General features: G+C 54.9%; 1 protein-coding gene across 1 annotated transcript; it reads right to left on the bottom strand.

The window, feature by feature from the left end:
• Positions 1–227: 227 nt before the first annotated feature.
• Positions 228–9,314, bottom strand: LOC132365094 (immunoglobulin superfamily DCC subclass member 3-like). The gene is given in 13 exon segments (XM_059921815.1): positions 228–1,456; positions 1,550–1,679; positions 2,096–2,225; positions 2,573–2,761; positions 2,846–3,010; positions 3,348–3,592; positions 3,887–4,048; positions 4,186–4,348; positions 4,434–4,571; positions 8,056–8,081; positions 8,147–8,381; positions 8,829–8,948; positions 8,951–9,314. Coding segments are annotated over 13 exon segments (2,097 nt in total). The 3' UTR covers positions 228–1,426.
• Between the last annotated feature and the right edge of the window lie 7,660 nt (positions 9,315–16,974).

The following is a 16,974-nucleotide window of genomic DNA, read 5'->3' as shown; positions in this document are numbered from 1 at the left end:
TAGCATGCTGGTTTCTCCAGGTGGGGACCTTAAAACAGCTCACACTGTTCTTTCCTTAGCAAACTGCAGAATATGTAGTTCCTCAGCCTCAGTGCAACATCCCCTGAAAGATCTGGAACTGCTCTGTCTTACCATGTCATCACCCCCGCTTCCCCAGGTTTTCCTTTCAATCCAGAACGTTAACCAGATCCTAATTTATTTTTTCCATTTTGGTTTATTTCCAACAAAGCTCTTAGACCAGGCCCACCCAGAGGAGAGGATGTTACTTCCTCAGGGACCTGAAGTTTGGGGCTGTTCTTAACCTCTTGGTCCCCTGCCACATTTATTAGTTAAAGCTGCTTATGCCCCTTGTGCAGTTGGGGAGGGGCAGGGCCCAGCCTTGCTGGAGGTCTTGTCACTGGTATGAGCATCATCCTACAAGAGCACAGAGGAGACAGTGTTTGGGGTCCCCCTAAGACCTGGGTTTTCCTTCCTCCAAGACCCTACCCCCTTTTTGACACAATACTGGACAGCCTTGGAGGGCGGCAGATTGAGGGAGAGCCTGGGGTTTGGTTTTAGGTTTGTGGTAGAGCTGGACGAGGAGGGACAAGGGGGCCAGGAGGGTCAGAGGGAGGAGTGGGAAAGAGGTGCTCTTTGGACACCTAGAATTGAGGGGAATAGATGTGTGGGGTGCCCCACAGCGTCTGTGCTCATTCTACAAGGGATTCAAGGCCAACAGCACCTCAGCGCGAACTAGTATCTCCTTTCAAAAATAGAAAAATGAGGAGGCATGCCTCCCGAAAAGGGGTCAATGCTTTGGATCTGGAAAGGGGGAGATGGGCATTTGGTTGCTCAGAGAAGCAGCGTGTGTGAGCTTAGATGTTCAGAACTCTTCTGTTGTTGGGACAAGGGGGCAAGGAACTTGGCAGCCCCTTTGCCCACCTGCCTATTTAGACCAGCAGGAATGCAGGTTGCCTGTCCCTGGTCAGACTCCAGCTTAGGCATGAGGAGACAAAACAGATTTCAGACTGGGGGTTTGGGTTGGAAGATGGAGTGGCTGACAGAGCCCCTTGCCCTGAGTCCCCTCTTGGGGGGGGGGCTTTAAAGCTATATATCTTTGGGTAGTTCATTTTTGGATCAAGAGGATATATTCGATGGTGTTATGAGGGAGGACTAATGGGTTGGAGAGAACTCCCACCTGAGCATGGTTTAGTTTGAGTTATTTGGTGTGTTGGGGAAGACACAGATTTCCCCATTTCTTGAGGAGAAGGGAGAAACAGAAATCACAACCTCTTCTCTCACCCTATGGTCAGACCTGACCCTCCCCGGAGAGGGGCTTAGGGACCTTTGGTTCTTTCTTGACTCCGGGGTGGCAGCGAAAGGTGACATAGATTCTTTGGTGGGGCCGGAGTTAGTGGCATCTGGGAGGGAGCCAACTTGGAGGGCCCTAGGGTAAGGGCGGCTGCTCCACGGTCACCTGAGAGGGAAGGTGGTGATCAGGCTTCGGCCCCAGAGCCTCAAAGCACACTACTTTCTCCTTCCCAGTCCCCCTCACCTGAATGCCCCTCACCTGGGTGATGAGTTCAGTCTCCTCCCCCGGCTTCCCTCCACTCGGAGCCTGGCCTCTGCAGCCCCCAGCTCTGTCCGAGGCACTCTGAGGTACTGCCCAGCATTCCTGGGGCCCCTGTCTGCAGAAGAGGCTGCCCGGATAGGGAGGATCAGCGCCCTGACCTGTCTGGGGCTTCTCTCTGGCTTAGCATCCATCAGCCCCAGCCTTTCATCCTTTTCCATACTCCACAGCGGGAGACGCTGGGCCCCTTCCTTGTGCGCAGGATGGCAGGGATCTGGCTCTGGCCCACTTCTGCCACCTGTTCTCTGCCTCGGGAGCCCCAGTGGGCTCTCTGCCCTGCTTCCTGCAGCCCACCAGGCCTCCTCCCACTCCTGATACCACACAGCTGTGAGAAGAACTGGCCCCCTCTCTCTGCCTCAGTGTCCTCATTTGTAAGACAGATGAGTCATGGATTAAAAAAGCCCTTTCTTGCTCTTTGGGCCTGTGCCACCATAGTGCAGACTGTCTTCCTAGCAGTTTTCCACATATGGCCATCCTGGCCCTTACCTGTGTCTCCAGCCCAGCAGGAGACAAAGGAGGCAAACGATGAGGGCAGCCAGGCCCACGTGGATGCCCACCACAACCCCAGGCAGCGAGCTGTTCTCATCCCGGCTGCAGGAGCACCCAGCCTTGGACTCTGTGGACACAGTGCCATCTGTCAGAGGACCAGGATGGAGGCAAAGCTCAGGCCCCTCCTCCTCCCTGAAGACTGACAGCCGTAGGTCCTATGGGAAGAGCCTGCTCTGACCCCGGGCCTGCTACCCTCACCAGGGGCGGCTAGGGGCACATCACGCAGAGACAACACGGGCACTGCTGTTACCATCCCCGTTGCCACTGAATGCCTGGAGCTTGATCTAATAGAGGGCGGCTGGCTCTGCAAGAAGCAGGAGATTGTGAAGGGAACAGGCCTGGCTGGGCCAGGAAGCTCAGTGCCTGGGGCAAGACCACACTGAGGAGGGGGCACAAGAAGGTTCAGGGCCTCACCCAGATCTGTGTAGAGGAAGGAACTGACAGTGCTAGCCAGGAGCAGGGGCCCCTCAAAATGGGCAGCGGGCAGCTTGTGGTGAAAGACTTTGAAGCCCTGGATGGGCCCCAGCTGGGATGGCAGCTCCCAGGAGGCCTGAACAGAGGTGGCGTTGAGCACTTTGGTGGAGAAGCCAAGGGCAGCAGGGGCTGCAGAGAAATGAGATGAGCTGGTTGGCAGCCCTGTCCACCTGAGACCAGGGGCTCTACAAGGCTGGAGAGGGTGTCACTCACTGCTGCCCATGGTGGAAGCGTGGATGGAGGCAGGGTCCTGGCTGGCACCCTCTGCTGAGTAGGCCCGCAAGTGGATAGAATAGACCGTGTCAGGCTCCAGACTGGAGAAGACATGCTCAAAGGTGCCTTTGCCCACGGCCTCTTGGAGCTCCGGGCCAGCTGGCTCTGAGAAGCAGAGCAGCTTGGCAACCAGCATCCCTCTCCCTCACTACAAACATCCCCCACCCCCACAAAGTGGACACAAAGCCTCAGCTAGGTCTCCAAGGAGAGCAGGGAAGGGGGCTGCAGAAGTCAGAGCCAGGATGAGAAAGGGGCTGACGAGCAGAAGGAAGTACCAGAGGACCACAGGTCCAGAGGCCCGGCCAGTGTCCAGACAGGCCTGGGGGTCACTAAGAGTGAGAGAAACTTGCCCAGGGACACCCCCAGTCAGGGGAGAAGTGGGCTGGGGTCAGGGGAGAAGTGGGCTGGGGTCAGGGACTCCCATCCACCCACCCACACCCACCTCCAACGGGCCGGAGGTGCAGCACATAGCCAGTGATGTCCCCATTGGAGGGCGGTGGTTCCCAGGACACTAGAATGGCAGAGGTGGAGAGAGCCGTTGCCTGCAGACACCTGGGGGCAGGGGGTGGCTCTGGGTCCCCTGTCACAGCCAGGCGGGCACTGGCCTGGTTGGAGCCCGCGCTGTCCTCTGCCACGCATTGGTAGATGGCCTCGTCCTCCGCTGAGATCCCCACCAGCATCAGTGTGCTAAGGGAAAAACAGACGTAGCCACTGGGGGTTCCTTCCCGCCAAGTCCCCTGCCCTGGTTGGGTGGTGAGACCCACAGACCTGCCCAGAAGCAGAAGGACACACCACCTGTGTGTGGGCATTGCTTGTATGGAGCAGGCAGGGCAGAGCCTCCCGTGGGTGGAGGTGGATGCAGGGGGTTTGTGTGGGTGGTAGAGAGTGTTGTGAGGAGGTGGGGCTGGACGCCTGGGGCAGGTGAGGATACATCGGCAGTCAGGCAGGGTGGAGGGGGCGGGACAGGGGTATCTCAGCTACCTGTTGTTGTGGGTTAGCCGAATGTTATCCCCAGGACTCAGCCCCTTCCCATTCCTCAACCAGGCCAGCCAGGGCTCAGGGACGCCCTGGGCCACGCAGGTGAAGACGGCGCTGCTGCCTGGAGGCCTGGACAAGGACTGTGGCCACTGGACAAAGGCGGAGCTGGGCAGGCAATGGCAAGGTGGAGGGCGCCATGAGGCCCGGCCTCTCACCTTCCTCCTGCCCCTGCCCCTCTCCCCATTCAGGTTCCCATGGGGGGATGGGGCGCCCCAGGACCCTCCCTGGCCGGCCCTCGGGGCTCACCCTGCACGAGCAGGACGCCCTGTGCTGTGCGTCGGACCCGGGTTCCCAGCCGATTGGCCGCACAGACGTAGATGCCCGAGTGCTGGACCGACACATTGGAGATCATGAGGTTCCCGGTGCCCAGGACTTGGATGCCCTCTACGCCGATGGAGCGGCCATCTACAGGGAGACGAGGGGTCAGAGCTGCGGAAGTGCCAAGTGCTGGGGGCTCCAGGAGGCGGGGTGGGACGGGGCGGCTTCACACCCAGGTGGCTCCAGGAGACCAGTGGCCGTGGGTGGCCTGTGGCGATGCATTCCAGCACTGCCGTTTGGTGCACTGTGAGCGTCAGGTTCTGAGGCCCAGACAGAATCTCGGGCTCCTGCAGCAGCCGTGGGGATCCCACTGTGAGGTGGAAATAGCAAGTCGAAGGATCAGGCAGCAGCACTCTCCCCCTGCGCCCAGGACACACTTCTGCTCCCGGAGGACCCTTCTAGTCCTCAAGTGACCAGACCCCAGAGCGGCTGCTATTTTACTCCTGGTTTACAGATAAAGAAAATTACGTGCCCAGGGTCCTATGGCAGTAAGTACAGGTATACCTCGTTTTATTGCGCTTCACAGATAGTGCGTTTTTTTGGTTTGTTTTACAAATTGAAGGTTTGTGGCAATCCTGCATTATCAGATGATGGTTAGCAATTTCAGCAATCAACTATTTTTTAAATGAGGTATGTACATTGTTTATTTAGACAGTGCTATTTAATAGGATACAGTATAGTGTAAACATGATTATTATATGAACTGGGAAACCAAAAAATTCATGTGACTCACTTTATTGTGATATTCGCTGTGGTCTGGCACGGAACCTGCAATACTTCCGAGGTCTGCCTGTATCAGGGCTAAGCAGCTCTGGTGTACTAAGCAGGCCCCAAGTTAAACTGGAGGGGCAGAAAGAGGAGAGGGTGTAAGCATGCCCCGCTACAGGGTGCCCCTGGAGGGCCTGCAGCAGTGTCAGAACATGAACTGGCCAGGTAGAGGGGTACCCTGGGGGGGTACCCAGGGGCCTAGTCCCCTTCCCTAAGTCACCCACAAAACTGGCAGGAGACCCTTCCCTCAGAAAGAAAGCCAGGCCCCCCTGAGAAGTCAGCAGGTCTCAACTGCTCAGAAGGGATGCAAATGTTTTTTGAAATACACTGCTCTTTGGGTCTTCATTTTATGCCACCCTCTCCCATTTTATTAGGTTATTCAACCAATCATCACTGGGGGGCTGCCGTATGCCAGGCGCTATTCCCACACTGGGAACAAATAGCTGTGAACAACAGGGGAAACAGGCCTTTGTTTTCCTTTATCCAGTCACCCCCATTCTTGTTTTACCACTTTGTATTTTATGAGACTTTGCAACATATCTTTAACCTTTTCATAAATGTCCCTTATTAAGAACTCCTCTGGGGACTTCCCTGGTGGCGCTGTGGTTAAGACTCTGCGCTCCCAATGCCGGGGGCCCGGGTTCGATCCCTGGTCAGGGAACTAGATCCCACATGCATGCCGCAACCAAGAGTTCGCATGCCACAACTAAAGGAGCCCACGAGCCGCACATGAGCCCGCCTGGTGCAACTAAGACCTGGCGCAACCAAATAAATAAATAAATAAATAAGTAAGTAAATATTAAAAAAAAAGAACTCCTCGGGAATTCCCTGGTGGTCCAATGGTTGGGACTCTGTGCTTCCACTGCAGGGGGCCTGGATTTGGTCCCTGGTTGGGGAACTAGGATCCCACAAGCCACACGGAAAAAAACAAAAAACATAAAACTTCTCACACAAAATTTTGTCTCTAAAATGAAAGTTTCTCAAGTACTGGTGTAAAGTATTCTTCCACATCTTCAAATCTGCCTCAAGGCCTAGAATAGTATTTCACCCATTCTCCGTTCATTCATCCATTCATCCCACCATCATATACTGAGGGTCTACTTTGTACCAGGCACTCCTCAGTTTGCCTTCCACGAGCTCTAGTTCAGGCTGTGGCCTGTCTTGGAATGTCCTGGCCTTGGCCAAGGAGGCCATGTTCCACCTGGTCAGACCGTTCAGTGAGGTAGAGCTGGCCCATGTAATGACACTTCACACATCCCTGGCTGAACCTCTCCGTGTGCCAGGCATTATACTGTGAGCCTAAAATGCATTGTCCCCTTTAATCCTCACTACAAGCCTGTGAGGGCAGTGCTTTTTATTTCTCCAAGTTTACAGATGAGAAAAGCAAGTGTCAGAGAGGTTAAGTAGCTTGTTCAACATCAGAGGGACCGGCAGAGGCGGAACACAAACCTGGATCTTGGAAGCACTGGACAGCTGACAGTATACCCCTCCTGCCGCTGTGAGCTCCTCGAAAGCCAGGGAAATTCTGTGTCCCTGGTGCCTGCCCAGGGTAAGGCCTGCCCCAGGGAAGTGTTTTAGGAGTGAATGGCTGGGGCTTCGGTACCCAGCTCCTGTCCCTGGGGAAGAGTCTACACTGACCCCAGCTCCTTTCCTGATATTTAGGCAACCCATGAACCCTCAGTTACTGGTTGATCCTCTGCGCCCAAAAGGCACCTGCTTCTTCTCAGCTGCCTGAAGCTCTCTTGGACATTCATTTCCCCGCCTCTACATGCAGCAGGATGGAGGAACCGTGCCTGCCCGTAGCCCGGCATTTGGCCAGGAGTACTGATCATCATGGAAGCCTGGCATCCCGCCCTGCCCTCCTGCCCCGGATGCTTGATGGGAACAGGAAGTGGGAAGCCAGAAGAACTTCACCCAGGCTTCCCTCTGCTCTCAGGGAGGAGCCCCTGATCCCCACCCTTTGCTTTCAGTTTCTAAGTCAGCTCCAGAGCAGAGACACAACAGATCCCCTTCTTCCCCTTTCAGTCTTCAGTTTAAAAACTAAGCACCCTTTGGTGAAATTTTGCCTTGATGCTTGCCCAAGGTTCACTGGTTATCTATACTATGGGGCCCCCTAGTGGATGATTCACGCACACCTTCCCTTCACATCCCCGGTGGCATCTCGGCTTCAGGCTGTGGCGTCAGTGTTACCTCAGTTTCCTGTTAGGTGCCAACTCTTCAGGGGCTCTGCTGTGACCCTCACTTTGGGCACAAAACTCTCCCACCCCCACATGGCCTGCATTTGGGGTCGTTCTGGGTGTTTCATCTCAGGTACAAAGCTATTTTCATCCTCACCCCAAGGAGGAAATATGCAAATGTGCACACACACACGCATATGTACATCTAAGCACACCACTCACAAACACAAGCGCACACAGCCATTCACTCCCAGCCGAGACACAGGAGCCCACACTCAACCCATAAAGGGCTCCCACTGCTCTCTGGATCAAGTCCAAACTCCTTTTCATGATGGGCCTCACCTACCTGTCCTACATCAATTTTTTGTTACCCTGAATTCTGCCCATTCTGTGGTCCAGCAACATGGAACTGTCTGCATGAACTGTGCTATTCTCACCCTTGTGCTTTTTCACAAAGCAATGCCAGGAATGCCACCCTCTCCACCTTCCTGACCTTGGACTGCCTCTCTCCGCTCACCCTTCAACAGCCAGCTTGGTATAGCTTTCTCTTGAGGCCCTGAGCAGCCCTTGCCCACAGCCCAAGGCTGGGTTAGAGGCCCCTGCCCTGGGTTCCCACAGCACCTCCCTCTCTACTCAGTTGGCAGCTCTGGGAAGCCAGTGATGGACCGAGCCCGTTCCGCCTGCTGACTGCTATATTCCCACACCCGGCAGAGTCCTCATACACAGCCGGCGCTCAAGAGTATTTGTGCCACATACAACCAAATCAGCCACACCCACTCCCAGTGGTGCCAGCTCCCACACCCTCCTCTCTGCCCAGTGCCCACTCTGATTCCCCTGGTCCTTGCTTACCCTTCAGGGTCAGCCAGGCATCCTGGCTGTGGCGGGTATTGGCCACATTGTGTGCCACGCAGCGGCAGGTGCCCACGTCAGCCCGGCTCACGCTGGTGATGTGGAGGATGCAGGAGTCGGGGGTCCGTGGCTGTGCAGTGGCCCACAGCCTGCCACTCCGCCACTTCTCGCTGCTGCTCGCCGGTGGTTGGCAGTACTCAAGGTCGTGCCGTTGTGCTCCCAGGAAATGGAAGGCTCCGGCACTCCCCGGATCAGGCACTGGAAGCGGGCGACTCCACCCGGCTCAACCTCGATGGACTCTGGATGTTGATGGAAGCGCGACAGACCTAGGGCACGGGGACCACCTGAGCATAGGGAGCTGGCCCCCGGCTCTGCAGCCAGCAGCTCTGTCCCAGAGCCCCAGCTCCCCTTCTGTGCCCACGGCTGCCACTCCCTGCTGACCGCCTCGCTTGCACCCCTGCAGTCTCACGTCTGTGATTTCTTTGGGCCATAAGCACTTTGCCTTCCTCTATAACATTTAAAATTCTGTTTTACATTTGCACTGGTATCAAGACAAATATAATCCAGCACTATAAAATAACAACGCATTATTATATATTATTATATTCATTTTTTCTTCTGGTGCCCCAGGCACTGTGCATACTGCGTCTAACGGCCAAGTCGGCACTGCCCAGGCCCACCCTAGGCAATTCTGTGCCCCGCGGGTGCCGTCTGTGGGTACCCCTGCGCATTCTCGCCCCCCCTGCCAGCACAGGAGCAGCCCAGTCACTTACTTGCCAGCTGCACCCGGGCCCGCCGGCTCACCAGGCGCCCAAAGCGGTTCTGGGCCACGCAGTGGTACTCGTGGGCACGGGAGGGGAGGCTCCAGCGGGAGGGCGGGGTGGCCAGATGCAGGGAGCGTCGGGCATCAGGATGGCACTGCTGTCGTTGGCCAGGGCCAGCCCATCCCGCTGCCAGGAAATGGACACAGGTGGCTCACCCTCCACCCGGCATGGCAGCACCAGTGGGCGCTCCCACGTGGCCACCACGTCCCCCGGCTCCCGCAGGAAGGCCAGCTCAGAGCCTGCAGCGCGACCTGCGGGGACAGCCAGCGAGGCCAGGATGCGGCGGCCTCCTGGCGCCCACCACCTCCCCTCAGTTTTGAGCCCCTCTCGGCCTGGGCGAGGGGTGAGGAGGCAGGACTTTAGTGTGGGGGCACCTTGGGGCAGCAAGGGAGGAGGGGGAGGAGGGGCTTGCAGTCTGAGGAGCAGGGCCGCCATGATCCATGGCCTCTTTCAGCTGGGCCCTGGCAACGGGGAGGGGGCGGCGCGGGCACAACGGCGAGGTCAGGGGCCCAGGCTTGGGCATTGTGCTCCCCGGGGGACAATGAGGTCGTCCCCTCTCTGCCCCGCCGGCCCATCTGCGTGTCTGCCCACAGGGTCAGCTTCCCAGGACTCCTGGCTCTCCCCTCCCACCGCCGCGACCCCCGCCGCTGAATGAGGGAAGGAGCACGCTCACATACTCACTCACAGACACACACACTTGGACTGCAAAGCCCCACCTCACAGGCCACCCCATAACCCAGACACAGTCTCCATCCCAGACACTCTTGCAGAGGATACAAGCACAGGTCACACAGAGATGTCCCTACAGACTCAAAGTCGCAAATACGCAACAGACACCAATGTCCCGGGCCCGGAAATGCACGAGCAGAGCTGCGAACCCACGTGCATAGACCCCGACTACACGCACACGCGTGGATATGGTAACTCAGCCTACGAGGCTGAGCAGGGACCTGCCCGGCGGAGGGCGGAGGCGGACAGCAGCCTTGGAGGGGCCAGAGCCCACAGGCCCAGGGCTCAGGCAGCCTCGGGACCCTCGGGACACCTGCGGGGAGACCTCTTGATCCCTGCCTCTCCAAGACCCTCTGCCCGACAGCCCCTCCTAACTGCACAGCCCCCGCTTTCCTTCCTGGCGAAGCCCAAGGACGGTAGCCAAAGTCTGCTCCCCCAGGCTCTCCCTCTACACAGCTCTTGCCCCCAGGTACATACCTGTCCTCCCTGCTTGCCTACAAGTTTCCAGCGCCTCTGCTCTTATCAGCTCAGCGCCCCGCGCCTCCCTCCCCCATTTTGCCCCCCAACTCTCACACCCCTGTGTCTTCCGCCTTATCCTTCTGTTCACCTGTCCCACCTGGCCTTCTCCCACTGCCCCCCACTGCCCTCAGGCTCCTTCCCCCGCACGTCCGGCAGGCCCCGACCCCGTACCCCAGTCTTGGAGCAGCAGCAGCCCTGGCCCCGTGTCTCCACAGGCCTGGCCCCCTCAGCCCTGGCTGCCCCCCAGGCAGCTCTGGCCTTCCGCCTTCAGCCTGGGGGCCCCGGGCTGCGGGCATCCCCCCCACACACTCAGGGGGCACAGTGTTGGGGCTCTGGCCCTGCTGCGGCGAGCCTCGGGTCTGCGGGCCCGGGCTGGAGGCTGCTGTCCCTGCTCCGTCTCCCCCGGAGCCGGGTCCCTCTCTGCCTTCAGCCTGAGCCCCTCCCCTCCCCCATCCCCACTGCCCCTCCTCTCAGGGCCAGGACCCAGACACTGAGACAACTGGGGCGGGGACAGGGGAGGGCTGGCGGCCGGTGAGAGGAGGGCAAAGCTGGGGGGTCGAGCCCGCCCCTTTCCCAGCCTCTAGAATCTTCTCCCAGCCTTAGACCCACCCCTTACTCCCTCTCAAACACTGATGAATGAGTGAGGTTCTGGGGGTGGGGAGAGGCATCTGCTCCCCTAAGACCGACTCTGGGGAGAACGGGGCCAGAACGGGGAGGCCTGGGGTCTGATTTGGGGGTCCCAGGGAGGGGCGCAGAGCCCCACTCTCCTAGAGGAGTCGCCGTCCCAGGCGCTGAGCCGGGCCCAGCGTGACGGAGCTCATCCCATTAGTTTGGTCACGGCCCCAGCAGCCCCCTCACCATTCACAGTGTCACTTTCCAAAGCTGTTCTCTCTATTCTTGTTGGGACAATGGAGTGGGGCCGTCCGGGCCGGGGAGGTGGCCAGAAGGCAGGAGGCGGGGATCCAGCCTCCACTGCCCAATCCTAAAGAGAAGAAAGAAACCCGGGCCCCTCCCCTAGCCGGGCTGACCATCTAAACATGAGAAAAGTGGGGGACTGCCCTTTCACCAGAGGAGCCTGGGACTCAGGAAGGTGCTGACATTCAGACCTAACTATTTCTGTAGGACCTCCCTCCTCTAAACTGCAGCCTCCCCCCCCAAAAGCAAAGTTTCTGGAAAGATGAGGTGGGGGGGTTGTCTGTGAGAAAGGATGAGGAGAAAAAGCAAGGTAGGGAATCTAGTTGGGGCAGAACACAAGGACCCAAGCATCCAGGCCTCTGTCCCCAGAAGCTCCAGCCAGTCTGGCCCCTGACCCAGTCTCCCCGAGTGCCCTTCCCCTCTCTCTTTCTCCTTGGCTTTGCCCGTTCAGGCTGTGCCCCTCATCTCTTCAGAACAAACCCCCATCCTCAGCCTTCTCCCCGACAGGTTCAGCCTCCTCTCTGGCTCCCCACCTCTTGCACAGGCATTCAGAATCAACTCATCCAACACTGCCTCTCCCAGCTCAGGCCCCTCCTCCTAGTCTGGCAGTCCTGGGGGGTGACTGAGCCTGGGCTACCCCTAAGTGAGATTGCCTTGTGGGAAGAGAGCCTGCAGCCTCCCCACTGGGCCTTCCTCACCCAGCCCTGCATCTGTCCTGGAGCCTCCAATGCAGGTTCTCACCCCTTCCCCGGGGTGGCCTCCTCAATCAGTACAGCCTGGAGAGGGAAAGGATCACAGGCCCTGAGGTCAGGAAGATGTGGTTCAAATCACTTACAAGCTGTGTCCTTTGTAGGCAACCTCACCTCTCTGAGCCAGCTTCATTGATAAAATGGGGGTGGATGTGATAGAAACAACCTCCCCCTCATGACTGGGAGGATTAAGTGAGGCAAGGGCTTAGGATAGAGTGTGGCTCAGGTGAGCATTTGCAGTGCTTGGTCTTGCCCCCCTATCTGGTTTTCCTCCTGTCAAAACCCCTCTCCAGCACCCACTAAGAAGATGTCTCCTTATCTGCTGCACTTAACGCTGTCACCTCCTAATTCACACTCCAGAGTGGCCCACAGGACAAAGTACGACCAATACAGAAGACCTGGGTTCAAGTCCAAGCTCTGTCATTAACCAGTCATCTTGCCTTGGACTGGTATCCCTCACCTCTGAGATATGCCCCCCTGTAAGATGGGAGGAAGGGCAAGACCTGCCTTTCAGGGTTGTGATGATCGGGTGAAATGCTTTGTATTGATACTTTAAGGGCCAAGTGCCACTCCTTCTCCTCCTCCTTTTTAAGAGCAGTTTGAGGGGGCTTCCCTGGTGGCGCAGCGGTTGAGAATCTGCCTGCCGATGCGGGGGACACAGGTTCAAGCCCTGGTCTGGGAAGATCCCACATGCCGCGGAGCAACTGGGCCCGTGAGCCACAACTACTGAGCCTGCGCGTCTGGAGCCTGTGCTCCGCAACAAGAGAGGCCGCGATAGTGAGAGGCCCGCGCACCGCGAAGAGGAGTGGCCCACGCTCGCCGCAGCTAGAGGAAACCCTCGCACAGAAGCGAAGACCCAACACAGCTAAAAAAATAAATAAATAAAATAAATAAATTTATTTAAAAAAAAAGAAAGAAAGAAAGAGGCAGTGGGGTGGCCTTAGCGGGGAGTTTGCCTAAAAAAAAAAAAAAAAAAAAAAGAACAGTTTGAGGGATAATTTACATACCTTAAAGTTCACCCATTTAATCTGTACAATTCAATGGCTTTAGGGTATTTACCGAGTTGCACAACCATCACCACAGTCTATATTTTAGAACATTTTCATCACCTCCAAAAGAAACACTGTATCCATTAACATTCACTACCCATCGCCCCTCCTTCACCCCTGTGCCTGCCAGGCAACCAGTCTACTTCCTGCTATTTTCTGTCTTTGCCCATTCTGGACACCTTTTATAAGTGCACTCATACTACATATGGTCTTTTGTGTCTGGCTTCTTTCACTTAGCATGATTTTTTTTTTTTTTTTTAAATGATTCCCTCTCCCCCTTTTTTTTTTATTACCACAGTTCTTTTATAGCTACTTTATTTATTTATTTATTATTTTTATTTTTGGCTGTGTTGGGTCTTCGGTTCGTGCGAGGGCTTTCTCTAGTTGCGGCAAGCGGGGGCCACTCTTCATCGCGGTGCACGGGCCTCTCACTGTCGCGGCCTCTCTTGTTGCGGAGCACAGGCTCCAGACGCGCAGGCTCAGTAGTTGTGGCTCACGGGCCCAGTTGCTCCGTGGCATGTGGGATCTTCCCAGACCAGGGCTCGAACCCGTGTCCCCTGCATTAGCAGGCAGATTCTCAACCACTGCGCCACCAGGGAAGCCCTAGCATTATGTTTTCAAGGTTCATCCACGTAGTGAACACATATCAGTACTTCATTCCTTTTTATGGCTGAACACTATTCCATTGTATGGCTATATACCACATTTTGTTTATCCATTCACCAGATGATGGACATTTGGGTCGTTTCCACTTTTCGGCTATTATGAATAATGCTGCCGTGAACATTCATGTACAGTTTGTGTGGAGACGTGTTTTCGGTTCTCTCAGGTACATACCTAGGAATGGAATTTCTGGGTCATATGGTACCTCTGCACTTTGAGGAACTGTCAAGCTGTTTTCCAAAGTGGCTGCAGCCAGGTACATTCTAAGCACTCCTCAAGACAGGAGTTAACTTTATTGGTCCCAGGACCCTTTGAGAATTTGGTGAAAGCTTCCCCAACCCCCAGCCAAGGAGACTTACATTTGCATACACCCCCTGAGCCCCAGGTTGAGAGGTGCTATCCCAGGAATAGGGCTCCGAATAGCCTTTTTCTTTTTGGCCACACTGTGTGGCATGCGGGATCTTAGTTCCCCAACCAGGGGTCGAACCGGCACCCCCTGCAGTGGGAGCCCAGAGTCTTAACCACTGGACCACCAGGGAAGTCTCCCGAATAGCCTTGATGCTCAGGAAATGCTGGCAGGATTGAATTGCTGAGAGCTGCCCTCTTTTCCTCCCTCCCTATTAAAAATTGGCCTAACCCTGAACAGCCGCAGGCTCTTCTGGAACAACTTCCCTGGAAGGTGCGCCTAGTAGATGAAATCCTTCTGAGGGCCCCTCTAGCACACCTGGGACGGTGTCTCTTTTCTCTCTCCACAGCCCTCCTCTCACCCAGGATCTGTATCTCTTTTCATACCCTTTTTTCTTCCTCCATCTTTCTCTATCTCCATCTGTCTCCCCGTCTGTGGCAGGCAGAATAATGGCCCTGGAGAGATCCATGTCCTCATCCCTGAACCTATGAATATGTTTGGTTACATGGCAAAGGGGAGTTAAGGTTGAAGATGAAATTAAGGTGACTAGTCACCTGACTTTAAAAGAAGGAGATTATCCTGGATGAGCCAGGTGGGTGCATGTAATCACAAGGGTCCTTAGAAGTGGAAGAGGCTGGCAGAAGTCAGAGGGAGAAAGGTCAGAGTGATGTGATGGGAGAGAGAGCCAAGCTGCTGTCGCCCATTTTGGAGAGGAAGAGAACAGAGAGGCAAAGAATGTGGGTGACCGCTGGAAACTGGAAAAGGCAGGAAAGGACACTCCCCTGGAGCCTCCAGGTAGGAATGCAGCCCTGGGAACACCTTGCTCTTAGCCTGGTGGGACCCAAGCCTGAAGTCCAACTACAGAGCCCTAAGATAGTAACTTTGTGTTGTTTGAAGCCATTGCTTCTGTGGTAATTTGATACAGCAAATAGAAAACTCTACAGGATCCCTGTATATTCTATCACCAACACTGTCACCCCAACTCCTCATTTCACCTCTGTGTGGGTTTCTTGTGCATCTCGCCAGCTGGAGAGTAAGCTCCACCAGGACAGGGACTTCACATGATCCCCGCTGGGTGCCCAAAGCCAGAGCAGGTGGCACTCCCTGTCAGCACAGGGTAAAGGGAACATGAAAGGAGAGCCAGCCAGCCTTGCAAAGCCATGCCTGACCTCTCTCGGCTCTGGTCCACATCCTTCTCTCTCGCGCAGAGCTGCGCGGAAAGCCTGGGGAGGCTGCTCCCGCCCACGGCCCACGCCTGTACCCTGACACCGCCCCATCCCGAACGGTCCCCCTCCTACTAAGCTCCCCACGCCCTCGGGGGTATTGTCCTCACCCTGGGATGTTTCTTCCGAAGCCCCGCAGGACCTGATCCCTGGCAATCCCTCCGCTACCCACCCGCCCCCACCTCGCCTTGGCCCTTGCCGGTCTCTGGCACTTCGCACTCTGTTCCTTCTGCTGGGCGCATCTTCCCTCAGTCTTCCCTTTCTTTGTGGAAGCATTTTCAAATAAATCCTGGACATCATCTCATTCCACACCTATATACTTATGTGCATCTTTTTAAAAACACATTTTTTTCCGTAGCTGTAATGTCATTATCATATCTAATAAAAGCAATGTTACCAAGTTCAAGCTCCTGCTCTGGATTGATTGGCCTGCCCCACAGCAAGTGGATGAGATGTTGGGACAAGGAGTAGCGACTCCATTCAGGAAGGCCGCCGACTGAGAAGGTGGCAGACTAGCACCCCAAAGAACCATCTTCCTAGTTAGAGTTCTCTACTAAAAGGGGAGGGGGAAAGTCCTGCTTCCAGCCAGACCCCGGAGGGGATATGTCAATTTCTTCCTGCAGCCATTCCCAGGTGGGAATGTGAGCTAAATAAAGGTATTTTACCTTAAGGTTCATTACCTGGGATGCAGGGTTCCCATTTATGTATAATTTAAGTTTATAGGCAACATCCCTTTAGTGATTAACTTTGTATTCTATTGATATTATAAGGTCTTTTCCTATTATAATTCCCCACTGTCAATGACCCATTCCACAGTCCTGTGTGAAAAGGGATGAAGACCGCTCTAGTCTTGCTGAACTGTGCCTACAAAGAGGTGATTATGGAATGGAAATTAGAATCGTTTAGTCAGTAGTACATTCCTCTTTCCTTTTTTTATCGACAACTATTTGAACCTGATGAAACCCCTTAGCCCTTTGTTGTCTAATTTGTAGTCGGACTTGGAGTTCTGGTTCCAGTTGCCCGTACATATCTATTAATTTTAACTTTCTGACTGTGCCATAATTATACAAGATTCCTGTGCTATTCATTTGGGCAAGATTAAACAAGTAGGTTGACCCTTCTCCAGCTACAATGAAGTTACAGTCTCAATACTTTTTTTTTTTTTTTTTTTAAAGAGCAACCTTAAGCCTTCTAAGAGTTCACAGACCCGTTGCTCTCCAGGCCTCTTAGGAGCTGGGTTGTTCTTTGATGACAGTGGTGCTGCTTTAATCCGAGTGTGATGAATCCATGGCTTTACCCCAGTTAATCCCACAGACGAGTGCATGGTAAGTAATAAAACATGTGGTCCTGTCCACCTTGCAAGCAGCTGATGTTCAGGCCCTTGTTCTCTCCAAGTTTAAAGCAGGACTCAAGTCTCCTCTGGGTTGGAAAGGATGTAAGGCTGCTTCAGTTGGATAGGCAGAGCTGTTGGAGGTAAACTCATGATCAGAGGTTAGTATAGTGCCCGAAGCTTTAACATAATTGACAGCTGCCAGGTCTTTCAGAGCATTTATACATTCTTCTGCCCAAGCAGACACCTGGAATGGCCTACCATACAATATTTCAAAGGGGCTTAATTTAAGCTTGCTTCTGGGAGCCACTCTGATCTGTAGCAGGGCAACTGGCAAGACCTTATCCCAAGTTAAATTAGTCTCTTGACATATTTTAGCAATGCTCATTTCTAAGGCAGGATTCATTTTCTCGGTTTTTCTTATTGATTGTGGTCTCCAGGAAGAATGTAGTTTCCAGTTAATGGTAATGATTTAATCCAAATCAGGAGATAATTTCCTTAAGGAGAGCTTT

The sequence above is a fragment of the Balaenoptera ricei genome, chromosome 1 (assembly GCF_028023285.1).
Source record: "Balaenoptera ricei isolate mBalRic1 chromosome 1, mBalRic1.hap2, whole genome shotgun sequence".
Classification (NCBI taxonomy): domain Eukaryota; kingdom Metazoa; phylum Chordata; class Mammalia; order Artiodactyla; family Balaenopteridae; genus Balaenoptera; species Balaenoptera ricei.
The sequence above is the reverse complement of the archived record's forward strand: the minus strand, read 5'-3'. Positions and strand labels throughout refer to the sequence as shown.